Below are 13156 nucleotides of genomic sequence, written 5' to 3'. Positions count from 1 at the left end.
GATGAGTTTGAAGCCCCCAAGAATCAGTGTCCAATGGTTACAACACAGTAAATTGGAGATTATAAATACAAGTTCTCAGATGTTTGTTTAAAATAATACATATAATATATATGTGTGTACATAACATATATACACACACATATATATTTAAAAGGCAGACACTGCCCTACTGTAATCCAAACGAGATGAGGACAAGACAGGATTCAGGACTGGACTTTCAATTCCTGGAGTGGGAGGACTGACTGGTGGTAATGAATTTAGATTCCCTAAAGAGCTTGATGAGAATGTTGAAAAGTGCCAGCTTAAACAAAAGCAAGCAAGCAATTGTACAGAGAATCCGAAGTCCAGAAAAAAGAAAATAGAAAAGTTGTATACGAGGAGATATGAGAAAGATAATCGTAACGTCAAAATCGAGGAATTGGATCATAATGACAGAAAAAAATTAAAGGCTGCATGTTGAGACAGAACCAAGACCTTACCTATTATGCAACACATTCCACAAGGCTGGCCAATTTCAACGTACACTATGGAGGACTGGAGGGAAATGCCTCTCCTGGAGATGGGGGCGGAGAGCTGGAGCCAAGTGAGCGCCTGACCTCCAAACACACAAATGCCAAAGGCTTTTTAGAGCCAGTTGGCAACGCTTACACAAGAATGGACGAAGCAGGGAATTATTTATATAAACACAGTATGGGATCTTACAAAAGGGAGCAAAAAGAAAGCCTTAATTTGAAACTAAAAAAAAAAAAAAGCTATAGATTCTTTGTGACTGCAGAAACATTTAAATATACAAACACATGGAATGTGACAGCATTGATAGGGAGGATTAAGTGCCCCAATTGAAAATAAGAATAAAAAATGAAGAGGAAAAAGGAAAATCTTCAGCTTCTTAAATTGTTTGCAAAGAAACTGGAGTCTATGACGGAATTTGGTCCTCGTGACTGAAATGTTTCTTTGGTGTTGGAAAAAGTATTGCTGTCATCTCTCTTTAGAAATTCTTTTTTTTTTTTTTATAATAAAAATCCTGTGGCAGCTCCTTGTCTGGAGGACTTTAAAAATAGGAGCGATTTCATCTGTCTGGAATGGTCTGTGTCAGCACTTGCCCTAGGCAAGGTTGCCACATAGGCAAAAACATCCCCCCTCCTCCCTGACGTGCCCCCCTCCGTCCCCCCATTTTCAGCCCCCTGGGGCTGACCCCCTTTTCCCGGACCCCACCTCCAAGGTGATCTCCCACATCAAATCAAATCCCCTGTCCCTCAGTACAGCAGCTCTCTCTCTCTCCAGGTGCTAGGGATGCAATAGGTTTCACCTTTTGAGGCCTGTTTGCATTTAAAAATAGGACCCGGATTAACCCAAATGACTCTGGAGTCGGTGGAGCTCTGGGCAGTGTAACCCAGTGGAGAGCAGTCCGGGGGGAGAGGGGCATAGTTTTGGTCTGGGGGGGAAGGGGGCGAGGTAGGTCGCCTTCCTGGAAGCTATTAAATCCCATATGTGGGCTCTGTTCAGTGTGGTACTGCCTTGAGGGAGAGGGGGTGGTGGTGGATGGACTCTCTGACCTCTCAAGGTTGCTGTTAATTCTATGGGTCGGTGATTTCCAACTACATTTCCCCGCGCCCGGCTTCCTTTGCCGCGCACTATAGGCACCGCGTGACTCGGCTTTAACTAGGGGTTTTCAGCAGCATGTCTTTGTGCCTATCAGCCAGGGCTCAATTTTCCCATCACAGTCCTCCCTGCAGCAGCAACCCTCGGGTTCAGCAATGGTGGAGGCTGAAGATCAGCGTCAGCCATACTCAGTTCAAAGGGGTTTTCACAGAGAGCTCTTCAAAGCTCCTGCTCTACCAGAAGCCCGAGAAAAGGGACAGTTTTGAGCTCACTGTGTGTGTGGGCTCCATGCAGAAAAATAATGTGTGTGGCTTTATGTGAACAGAGTATGCTGTATGCAGATTTACTTGGTGGGCGAAGCTGCAAAATGAAATCTGCTCAAGGGGTTCCTATAATCCTTTGGTCAATTTCAAGTCGGATCAACACACATTCAAGAGCCCCCACTGTGTACCAGGCTCTGAGTTAGACCTGCTGAGTAACAAGAAAAAGAAAGCAAAGTCCCTGCTATGGAGGAATTCAGTCTAATGGGGGAGGTAGACATCGGGGTAAGAAGTGCCACGTTCGAGGTAAGCGAGGGTGGTCGGGGCACCCGGGCTGCCCTTGGCCCAGCCCGCAGCTGATAAAGATCAGAGACAGCGCCCCCAGGGAGATGACATCTGAGCTGAGTAGAAGTAAGCCAAACCAAAGAAAGGTGGGAAAAGCGGTTGGCGCAGAAGGAATGACAGGAGCAGAGGCATGAAGGCATGAAATGACTGGACATGATGGGGAACTACGAACAGTCGGCAGCTCTTAGGAAAGTGTCGCGGCGGAGGGGCAGGAGATGAGGCTGGAGGAGGGGCAGGAAGGGCCGCTGAGCGGGAGAGGGCTCAGCTTCCCATGCTAAGGAGTACAGGCTTTATCCTGAGGGGAGCCGCTGAAGGATTTTAAGCAGGGGAGTAGTAGGGTCAGATTTACATCTTGATTAAACTATCTGTCAATTTTTTTTTAAATCATTCAAATTGCCTGTGGGAAGAATTGATTGTAGTATTCCATTGAAAGGGTAAATTTGCAGATCTAGACACAGTTAAATGCAAGGCTCTCTTTTTACAAGAGGGTTTGTCATTAGACTCAGGGTTTTTTTTTTTTTTTTTTTTTTTAAGGAATGCCCCTAAAACAATCTACAGAAAGATATGTGGATCTATCTATAAAGCTCAACATCATTTAGGAGGATGCAGGTCCTCTAAACAGTACTTAAAGGGACCAGGGCTTGAAGAGGGTCTCGTTACTTCTACCCTTTATTCCTCCCTGCAGTAGCAATATCAGGTTAGGAACGCAAACTGTACTATATGATCTCTTTGTTTTGTTTAGCAAAAGTCATCTGGAAGGGCACTGTTTAACCTGAGTTGCAGCCATCTAAATCTTGCTGAAAAGGAATATTTTGGATTAGAATTCTGCAGCCATTCTGGAAATAATGTAAGTTGGTTCCATTAAAGGGTTCTTTGTGTCTTAAAAATTGCTTCTAAAGGCAATTTGTAGCTAGGTATGTAGGGTTCAAACCTCCAATCGAAAAATAAAAAAATCATTACACCCTTTCAAAATGATTGAATTTAATAACTATTTTTCTTCCTCTCTCATTTATTAAAACTCATGTCAGTTTGCCAAACACAAACACTGCCACCCCATGCTCCTGTTTTGTCACCCTGTGAACAGCTATCCATGCTTTATCTATTTTGACTTTCTAGAGGCTGTACCTCAACCCCCAGAATTAAGATTCCTGACCTTAGCAATGAATATTCAGGGGAATTTCCTTTCTCCTCTCTCAGGTCTTAACATTCACAATATTCTCCCTCTGTGTCCTGCCATGGCATATATGTAATCTGGCATCTTCCCAGAGAGGTTCATTATGTCTATTAAGCTGGCATTTGGGGACTATAGGATTCAAATGGGAAGCCAAATGCCTTCATTAGCTTTGTAGCAACTAATGAGCCATGTATGTGACACCTCTGCCATCCTACTAAGGCAGAGGAGCAGTGATTCAAATGTCAACAAAAAAGAGTTTATAGATCAACAATGTTCACTGTCATTGGGAAAATATAAGGGGGCAGATTGAGTGTGGTGAAGGTACACCATCTCTTTGATATTGCTGTTTGTTTCTAACTATCTTTAGAAGTCTAAACAGTCCTGGTATTTGTTTATTTCATGTTGACCTTTGCTACCAAAAAGGAAAAACAACTCCACTCAGTGCCATGTTCTACCAATTTTTTTCATTAATGTTATTACAGGTTTGGTTGGAACTTCTGAAGCCCATAACAAAGCAAGTAAAAAGTAAGTATGGAAAATCATTTAAGGAATAAAGTTCCCAGTTAGAACTTGAAACATATCTCTGCAACACTACACAGTTCCTGACATTAATGTAAGGGGAGAGAAGGGCTTTGATATATGATATCAATCCTTCATACATCCAGTAAATTTAGCAATTTAGAAAATTGTTTTAATTTTGCCTGAGCTGAAGGAAATCATGCTGCTGGCTCTTTGAGTAAATCTGAAGAACGCTGGTAATTACAGCACTCTGTGGATTGGCTCGGGGAATATATCTCATGCTCTGGCACTGCAAATCTTCGAGCATCCTTGATGTCAATCTGCAATGCCATTCACCTTCTGCCTGAAAATCCTTGAGTTTTATCCCATTACAAGCATTATCCATTCGCTTCAGTTCACATTTGAGTGCCTAATATGCATGACATATTTTCCGCCTATATTTCACAATCTAATGTGGTGGCTCTCAAATTTCACTGTGCATTAGGATCACCTGGGTTTCTTGTTAAAATGCAGATTCCTGGGCCACATTCCTGGGTTGAGGGCCAACAACCTGCATGTTTAACAAATTCTGCACGTGTTTCTGAGGCAGGAAGATTTCCAGCAATACTTTGGGAAACACTGTTTTAGTGTCACTTTTACTGGTTCTCTTCTACCACCTGCTCTTTACATGTTGGTGCTTCCCACAGTCCTGCATGTTCCCATTGTGTAACTGTCATCTGTCATATTATTCTAACAGCTTTTGAACCAATTTCCCCCAATCCATCATCTACACCACTCCCAGAGGAATCTATTGAAAATAAAAACCTGAGCATATCACTTTCCTGCCTTAAAATACTTCCATGGCTCCCTATTGCCCTTAGAGTAGTAAAGTTCAAACTCATTAGCATCATACAGAAAGCACTGGACTCTGATTACCTTTCTAGCCTTGCCCCGCCACTAACCACTTTGTATTCCCACCTCAGTTTTGTTTTTGTTTTTTTTTTCTTTTTTTTTTGTTTTGAGACAGAGTCTCACGTTGTCCCTTGGGCTAAAGCCCAGTGGCCTCATCACAGCTCACTGCAACCTTGAACTCCTGGACCCAGTCGATCCTCCTGCCTCAGCATCACGAGTAGCTGGGATTAAAGTTGCATGCTACCATGCCCGACTAATTTTTCTATTTTTTGCAGAGATGGGGTCTCATCCTTGCTCAGGCTGGTCTCGAACTCCTAACCTCAAGTGATCCTCCCTCCTTGGTCTCTCAGAGTGCTAGGATTATAGGTGTAAACCACCGCGCTCCACCTCCCACCTCAGTTGACATTGACAAAACTGATCTCAAGTGTAGGCTTCACAGATAATATACAGAATGCCCAATTAAACTGGAATTTCAGATAAATAAAGAATAATTTTCTTGTACAAGTATGTCTCATGCAATTGTTGTTTATTTGAAATTCAAATTGAACTGGGAGTCCTGCACTTTTTATTCCCTAAATCTCGCAGCGCTACTCAGCTGTCAGCTCTTCTTAAAAGACTTCCTTGATGTCCTACAAACTTTTCTCCCTCTTGTGCTTCCTCAGTACTCAGTGCTTAATGCACTTTGTGGTGTTGCAATTGTCTGTCTCGATGTCTGCTTTTTCTACCACACTGTGAGCTCTTCGTTGTCATTTTACTCCCAGTACCTGCCTAGTATAATATAATGCTTGGCACATAATACGCACCCAAAAAATATTTACTGAATAAATGGTGCTAATACTGCATGTATGTGTTTACTTTTGATGTAAAGAGATTCTTATTTTCAAATACAGTTAGTTGTGAAGATGAGTAGATTTGTTTTCTTAACATATGTTTTAAGATAGCTAGATAGAGGCATCAGTCCATACTGCTTCTGGTTCTTTTTATGACATCCTTAGGCTAGACGATTTTCACCTGCTCCAGCTGAAGCCAGGGCACTTCTCTCAGCCAGCATTGCAGAATCCAAAGTAGTATATTTTCCGAATGGGACATTTCTTAGGAGAGGACATGGTAGATCCCAAAGAGGCATATTTATACGAAAATAAACTCAAAGGGAGACAGAGTGGGAAGAGGGGTGGGAGAACTTTCCCAATTTCTATCCTCATAGAGACATAATTTAAAAATGGAAATACATTATAAATGTGAAAAATAGAAATTTAAAACAGGTTTGTGGGAGGGAGTGATGGGAGGGGAGGAAAAAGGAGAGGGGTGTGTATGTGTAAAGACCTGTAACTGTTGTGATGAACATTTATATAAAACTTATGGAGATATTGTGTTTTAAGATCCTAAGGAGGTTGTTTTCAAATTTATGGTGAAATTTTTCCCAGTGGACCCTGGACATCTGCGGGAAGAACTTACAAGGTATGGAGTTTACCTGTGTGTCTACTTCATGATGTTATGATGTTTATCGTGATTCTCTATCTGTCAGGGCAAGGGCTTCTGGCCCTCTTTGCAAGGCTTGGCTTTAAGTCACTCTCTTTGAAATGGTTAACAGTTGGAGAGAGGGTGGGTCTGGCCGGTCTTCCAGGCGTGAATCTTCCAAAGGGTGGGGACTACGAAGAGAAAGCGGGGTGATGTTCTAGAAGTGGTAGCAGGCCCGGGTGACCACTTGGGGGTTATGCCATTAACTGTTACAACAATGAGCGGGCTTTCCTTCATGGCATCTGTGTTTCAATCAGAGGGCAGCTTAACAGCACAGGTATGATGCCAGCCAATTTCCATGGATATTGAAAACGGGGAGTTGTGTGGATGTATCTCACAAGTACAAGGCAAAATATTCTGTAATGATGCCATAAACTTATGAAAAATGCCCTTCAGAACTACAGTGGAAACCTACCTCTGCAAAGATACATCATCAACATAACATTCCCCCACATCTTACTCCACTTTTTAGACTTAGACTCTTACACATAGAAGGGTTTAAGATATAATCTAGTCCAGTCCTATTGGTTTGCGGATGAGGAAATAGGTCCTGGGAGCTAAAGTGACTTGGCCAAGATCACAGGATGTTGACAGTTATTCTCCCTGATGTCTTCCTCCCAATATGGTTCAGGGACATTCACCTTTACCCCTTTTATATACGACTTTTCTTTCCTTTTTTTTTTATTTTTATTTTTTGTTGTTGTTTTTTCGAGAAAGAGTCTCACTCTGTTGCCCAGGCTAGAGTGAGTGCCGAGGCATCAGCCTAGCTTACAGCAACCTCAAACTCCTGGCCTCAAGTGATCCTCCTGCCTCAGCCTCCCGAGTAGGTGGGACTACAGGCATGCGCCACCATGTCCAGCTAATTTTTTCTATATATTTTTAGTTGGCCAATTAATTTCTTTCTATTTAGAGTAAAGACGGGGTCTCGTTCTTGCTCAGGCTGGTTTTGAACTCCTGACCTTGAGCGATCCTCCTGCCTCAGCCTCCCAGAGTGCTAGGATTACAGGCGTGAGCCACCGCGTCCAGTTTATACAGGACTTTTCTGAGGGGCCTTTGCAGAAGTCATCTGTCACAAGCCTCTTTCTCCCTCTTTCTCTTCTCTCTCTTCTAATTCTCTCCACACTTGTGAATTGTAGGCCACTTTCCCAGATAACTTGATATCTTGATATCAATTTGCATTTGCTAACCCATTTCAGTTGAGTTTTAAATTGTGACCAATTTTTATGGAGATAAACTTTAAAAAAAAAAGAATGAGAAAATCAATGTGATGATAAATGATTCATCAGCTGTTCAGAGCAAGGATTTGGTATTTGTAGCAGGCAGCTGCTATCTTAACAGCAAGGACTGTGTCAAATGACAAGAAGTTTCCTTTATTTCTTGCTAGAAGCAAAATGAAATTCACTTTCCCTTTAGCTACTGAAGCTGATTATTCTAATTGATTATTCTATTTGAAAACAGGCAATGGCAAAGGTTAGGCTTCCTTTATTTTTTCCCATTGGCCTATTTAAGAATACTTAAGTATGGCTGAGTTAAAAAGGATGCCTTGTTTAGGTTAATACATGGGTTTCTGAGAGTGGTGTGCAAATATAATTTTTCTAATTGGATCATCTCTAATGCATTAGGGGAGCTCACAATTTGAAAGATAATAATGATGAATGCTTTTGTAAACTGAATAATCACCTACTAATTTACCTGTTTTTTTCAATCTGAATTTTCATCTATCACTTGCAATTAATTTTGATTTACCACATTGCTTTCAAGGCTTAATTGGCTTTTAAAAAGTCCATATAGAACTTTATTTAGAAAATCATATTTTTTTTAGGGAAATGCTTGCAGTAGATAATCAGAGTTTTAATTTATAAAATAAAATATTAGGGCTGGGTGTGGTGACTCACACCTGTAATTGCAGCACTTTTGGGAGGTTGAGGTGGGAGGATCCCCCGAGGCTAGGAGTTAGAGACCAGCCTGGACAACATAGTGAAAACTTGTTACTCCAGCCTGGGCGACAGAGTGAGATCTTGTCTCTAAAAATAATAATAATAATATATAATATATATTAGAACCAATTTTGGATCATGGAAGAAGGCAGTCAGCGGTGGAGTCTTTGTTATATATACATTTTTTCAAAAGTTGATTCTCTTATGATAAGGACATAAGAGTATGGGACAAATGCTATCTGTTTGGCAGAGCCTTAGATACCAACCTCTATTTTATGGGTGCCTCATGAGCCTTCAGTGGGAAAAAGGTAGTCTGGTTTAGTTATTTTCAGTAAACATGGATTATATATCTACTCTATGTAAAGTGCTGTGTTAGGCTCTGGTGATATAGAGGAGTGTTTCAGGCAAAGGGAATAACATGGGTAGAAGCATGGCCTCAAGTCCTTGATTTCTGAAACATAATCTTTTGGATAGAAGGCAGCCTGAATTCAGTGGCAGACTTGAGTTCTAGCCATAGTTTCACTATCTTCGGGTGATATGACCTTGTCAAAGTCATCTAGCCCCTCTACTTCCATAATTATAAAATGAGATGATCATTCCTTGCTCCACCAACCTCCTAAATTGTTATCAAACTGAGTATGATAGCATTTTGTCAATAGAGCTCTACTGGCCTTGTGAGTGCACTTATTCTTGCTGGATCTCATATTTTCTATAGCTGGGGATATGGCTTTGCTACGTGGCAGAAACCACCAGAGGATGATTGGCCAACTCCCTCAAGTTGGTGGGAGGATTTGGCCAGGGTGATTCCTAATGGCTCTGAGGCTTGCCAAAGTGCTGGATCAACCGAGTTGTGGTCTGGGGCTGGTTTGTGGCTAAAGCAAAGTTTATGCATTACTCACCACCCCAAAAAGGCATCTGACTGACTAATGATTCCTGTTTTGAATCATCTTAAATTGGGGAGAAGGGAAATGTTTCTTTCTTATTCCTGTTTCTTTCTCAAGAGCTTTTTCCCGACTTCTTTGCAGGTATCTTTTTACTCTTCAGATAAAGAAGGATTTGGCTCTAGGAAGGCTTCCATGCAGTGACAACTGTACAGCGTTGATGGTATCTCACATCTTACAATGTAAGTAGCAAATGTCTGCTTCGGGGATATCAGCCAGGTAGAGAACCAAGCAAAGGAGCTCAGCTCTCTCAACATGCCCAACACTGTGTTAGGACTTAGAGAGGAGAGAAAACCTGGATATGATATAGAGGAACAGCTTGGTCCAGTCAGAAGAGGTTGGTTCTTCGCAGTCATTGAGATTTGGTTTCAAATCCTGTCTCTACTACCTCTAACTGTTGTAGGGTAAAGTCTCCTCACTTTTCTGAGCCTGAGTTTCCTTGTCTTTAAATAGTGACAAGAATACCTTCTCACAGGGTGGTTCTGTAGATGAAAAGTAAATGCTAATTTTCTTCTGCCTCAGTCTAACTTTCCCCTCCCACTGCCCTGGGACTTGCTGTCCAGGAGCTGGTTTGGGCTAATCTGGGCATGGACTTTGCCAGGAAGTGACCCACTCCCTCTGCTTGCCCCAGGATACATCTCTGGTAGTGCTGTCTGTGGCAAATTGTCACGTTCATGGCTCTAGAGAACAAAGCACAGAGTACAGCAGGTGGAGAGAGGCTAAAGTGAAAAAGGCCCCAGGCATCTATTAGAGCTCCCCATATGCTAGCAGCCAAGCAGTTGGATTAGGCTAAATAATGAAGGCAGGTAGAAGGAGGCCTGGGGAATAGTGGGGGGGGGGCTGCCAGGGAGGGGGTGACACTGAGCAGGTCAGGCTGCTCCAGCAGCCCTTAGGGCGGCATTTAGGCAGCTGGAGATAGTATCTCTTCTTCTGGGGCCAGTTGGACTTTTCCTTTCTTCTAGAGAGGCCTCCCAAGAATAAGCTGTTCTTTACTCGTCCTGCAGGATCATAACTTCATTTTTTAAATTTGTTTCGTAAGTTCATTTTTGACCTCTGTGTCTTTCCTTCCTGACAGTCCAGAAATGGTTGATTTCTGATTTTACCGTGATTTCCAGAATTAAGTGCTTAGATAGGGACAATGTCTGAATCAGTGTTTACCAAGTGACTCCTGACCGGAATAGGTGATGAGAGCTCCAGGATCTCAGCAAGGCAGTAGGCAGTAAGAGCAGTAGTAATCCGGGAAGGCTGATGGAGGAGGTGGCTTTTGTGCTGGGCCTTAAAGGGACACATGAGAATTGGATAGCTAGTGATAGGTAGCAGAGACAGCATGAAAAATGAAAATAGCGATGGGATAAGAAGCAGCATATATAAAGGCTGAAGAACAACCCAGTATAGCTCAATCATAGAGTCTGCTTAGGAGAGGTGGTGGAAAATGAACCACCATTTTCAAGAGTTTTGAAAGCCAAGAACACTAACCTTATGTCCAGTATTGTACTTGGCACTGGGTGGGGGCGTGGAGTCTTGCAGATAGAGGAAATAATGCTGAAAGACATCCTTTTCCACTAGCTGCCTGTGGCAGCAGTCAGGGGACTGGGGCTCCTGGGTGACCTCTCAGGGGGGAGCCCAATTTCATTCTTAACAGTTCAGCCTTATGGATTTGGGCATTCCCTAGTGGCCATTTCAGGCATAGCACAGAGCACTTTAGCTTTTCCAAAGGATGTTTTGTTTGTCAATAGAAGTTCTTTCTATGGAAAAAAGCTACAGTTCAGTAAATTAGCTCTTCACAATCAACCCCAGTCAGACTCTTTCACTGGACTCTAAGGTAGTGTGCAGAACACAATCTTATTTCTCATTCGTTTATTCAGTTTTTTTTTTATGCATCTAACATTTGTTAGATGCCTATTATTTTCTAGGTGTTCAAGAACCTCCACATTCTGACCTCATCTGTTCCAGTCCCTCTTACACACCTCTCTGCTCTAGCCAGACACTTTCTCTCAAACACAATTTGTACATTTCAGATGAAGCCTCCCTCTTATGAACTCTCTTTGTAACTGTTCTTGGCAATTCATTCAATAAAAATGTATTGAGTACCTACCTACTATTATGGGCAATGAGAACAACAGCAGTGAACTTAACAGACAAAAATCCTTGCCCTCATGGAGCTCATATTTTCAGAGTGGAGGAGAATTGGACAATGACCAAAATAAGTAAATAAATTATATAATACATGGTAGGTGGCGATAAGAGCAATGGAGAAAAGTGAAGCATGGGAGGAAGCGGGAAATTCTGGGAGTGGGTACTGAATATTTAAATAAGGTGGTCAAAGTGGGCTTACTTGAAGGTGATGTTTGAATAGACTTGGCGGAGATGGGAGAGTAAGCCAGGCAAAATCCAGTGCAAGAGCGTTCCAGGCAAAGAGAACATCCAGTGCAAAGGGCCTGAGGTGAAAGCGTGCCTGAGATGTTTGAGAAACATCCAAAAAGCTTTTTTTGTAGCTGGCTGGAGCTGAGTGAGAGAGGGAAAGAGTAATCATGGAAGTCCTTAAAAGCATTTTAAAGACCTAGAGCATGACTCTAGAGCTGGGAAGCCATTGAAGCAGTTTAAGCAAAGGAGTGAAACGATATGAATTAGGTTTTTCTATTTTATTTTATTTTTTAAGGGGTGAGACATTGTGAAGAGGGGTGTTCAGTTGCCTTGTTTTGTTTCTGTTGCGACAGAGTCTCACTCCATTGCCCTGGGTAGAGTGCCATGGCATCATTGTAGCTCACTGCAGCCTCCACCTCCTGTGCCCAAGTGATCCTTCCGCCTGGGCTGGGACTACAGGCATGCACTGCATTGCTGGGCTGGGTTTTTCCCCCTGCCCCGCTTTCTTTTTGATAGAGACGGGGTCCCACTCTTGTTCAGGCTACTCTTGAACTAGCTGCGCTCAAGCAAATCCCTCGCCTAGGCCTCCCAGAGTTCTAGGCTTACAGATGTGAGCCACTGCACCCAGCCTGAATTACGTTGAGATAGGATTGTGTTGGCCACTGTGTGAAAATAGGCCTGAGGAAGGAATGAAGGAGTTGGGGAGACCAGATAAGAGGATATTGCAGGAGAGAGAGACGATGGCGGTTTGGACCAACATGGTAACAGTGAAGGTGCTCATAACATTTGTCACCTTCTGTTATTGGTGATATTTATTTATTTGTATGGCATAGTTGTCTTCCTAGATTGTCATAGGCTTGCATGGAGAAAAACAATAAGCACAGTTATATGTGCTCTTATTTTCCTTAGGGTCAACATGGGGTCTTGTGCTTAATAAACTGGAAGATTGGTGTGTGTGTGTGTGTGTGTGTGTGTGTGTGCGTGTGTGCGTGTATGATTTATTTTAAACAACAGCTCTATCAAGGTATGATTTATCTATCATAAAATTCACCCATTTTAAACATTTTAAATGCACAACTCAATGATTTTTAGTAAATTTGCAGCATTGTGCAACCATTACCACCATCCAGTTTTAAAACATTTTCATCATGCCAAAAGGTATCTCTTATGCCCATCTGTAGTCATTGCCTGTTCTCATGCTCAGCCCCAGGCAACCACTAATTTACTTTCTGTTTCTATGGATTTGCCTTTTCTGGACATTTCATGTACATGGAATGGTAAAATGTGTGGTCTTCTGCATGTGGCTTTTTTCACTCAAAATAATGCTTTTGAAATTCATGCATATTCTAGCATGAATCACAGCAATTTGTTTGAGTAGTACTCCATTTTATGGATTTACCATATTTATCACCTATTCTCCTGGTCGTGGACATTTTGACTGTTCCTAGTTTAACTATTAAGAATGATGCTTGGCCGGGCGTGGTGGGTCACGCCTGTAATCCTAGCACTCTGGGAGGCCGAGGTGGGCGGATTGCTCAAGGTCAGGAGTTCGAGACCAGCCTGAGCAAGAGCGAGACCCCGTCTCTACTATACATAGAAAGAAAT

At 42.4% G+C, this 13156-nt stretch overlaps 1 protein-coding gene across 1 annotated transcript in view; it reads left to right on the top strand.

Moving 5' to 3' along the window:
- Positions 1–13156, top strand: part of FRMD7 (FERM domain containing 7) — a 49706-nt gene that overhangs the window by 23121 nt on the left and 13429 nt on the right. The window contains exons 2-5 of the mRNA XM_012764745.2: positions 2950–3054; positions 3864–3906; positions 6171–6249; positions 9272–9369. Coding sequence (XP_012620199.2) covers positions 2950–3054; positions 3864–3906; positions 6171–6249; positions 9272–9369 — 325 coding nt within the window. The remainder of the gene's footprint in view (positions 1–2949; positions 3055–3863; positions 3907–6170; positions 6250–9271; positions 9370–13156) is intronic.

This window comes from Microcebus murinus, chromosome X, assembly GCF_040939455.1.
Source record: "Microcebus murinus isolate Inina chromosome X, M.murinus_Inina_mat1.0, whole genome shotgun sequence".
NCBI lineage: Eukaryota > Metazoa > Chordata > Mammalia > Primates > Cheirogaleidae > Microcebus > Microcebus murinus.
Note: the sequence above shows the minus strand (reverse complement) of the source record. Positions and strands in the feature narration are given on the sequence as shown.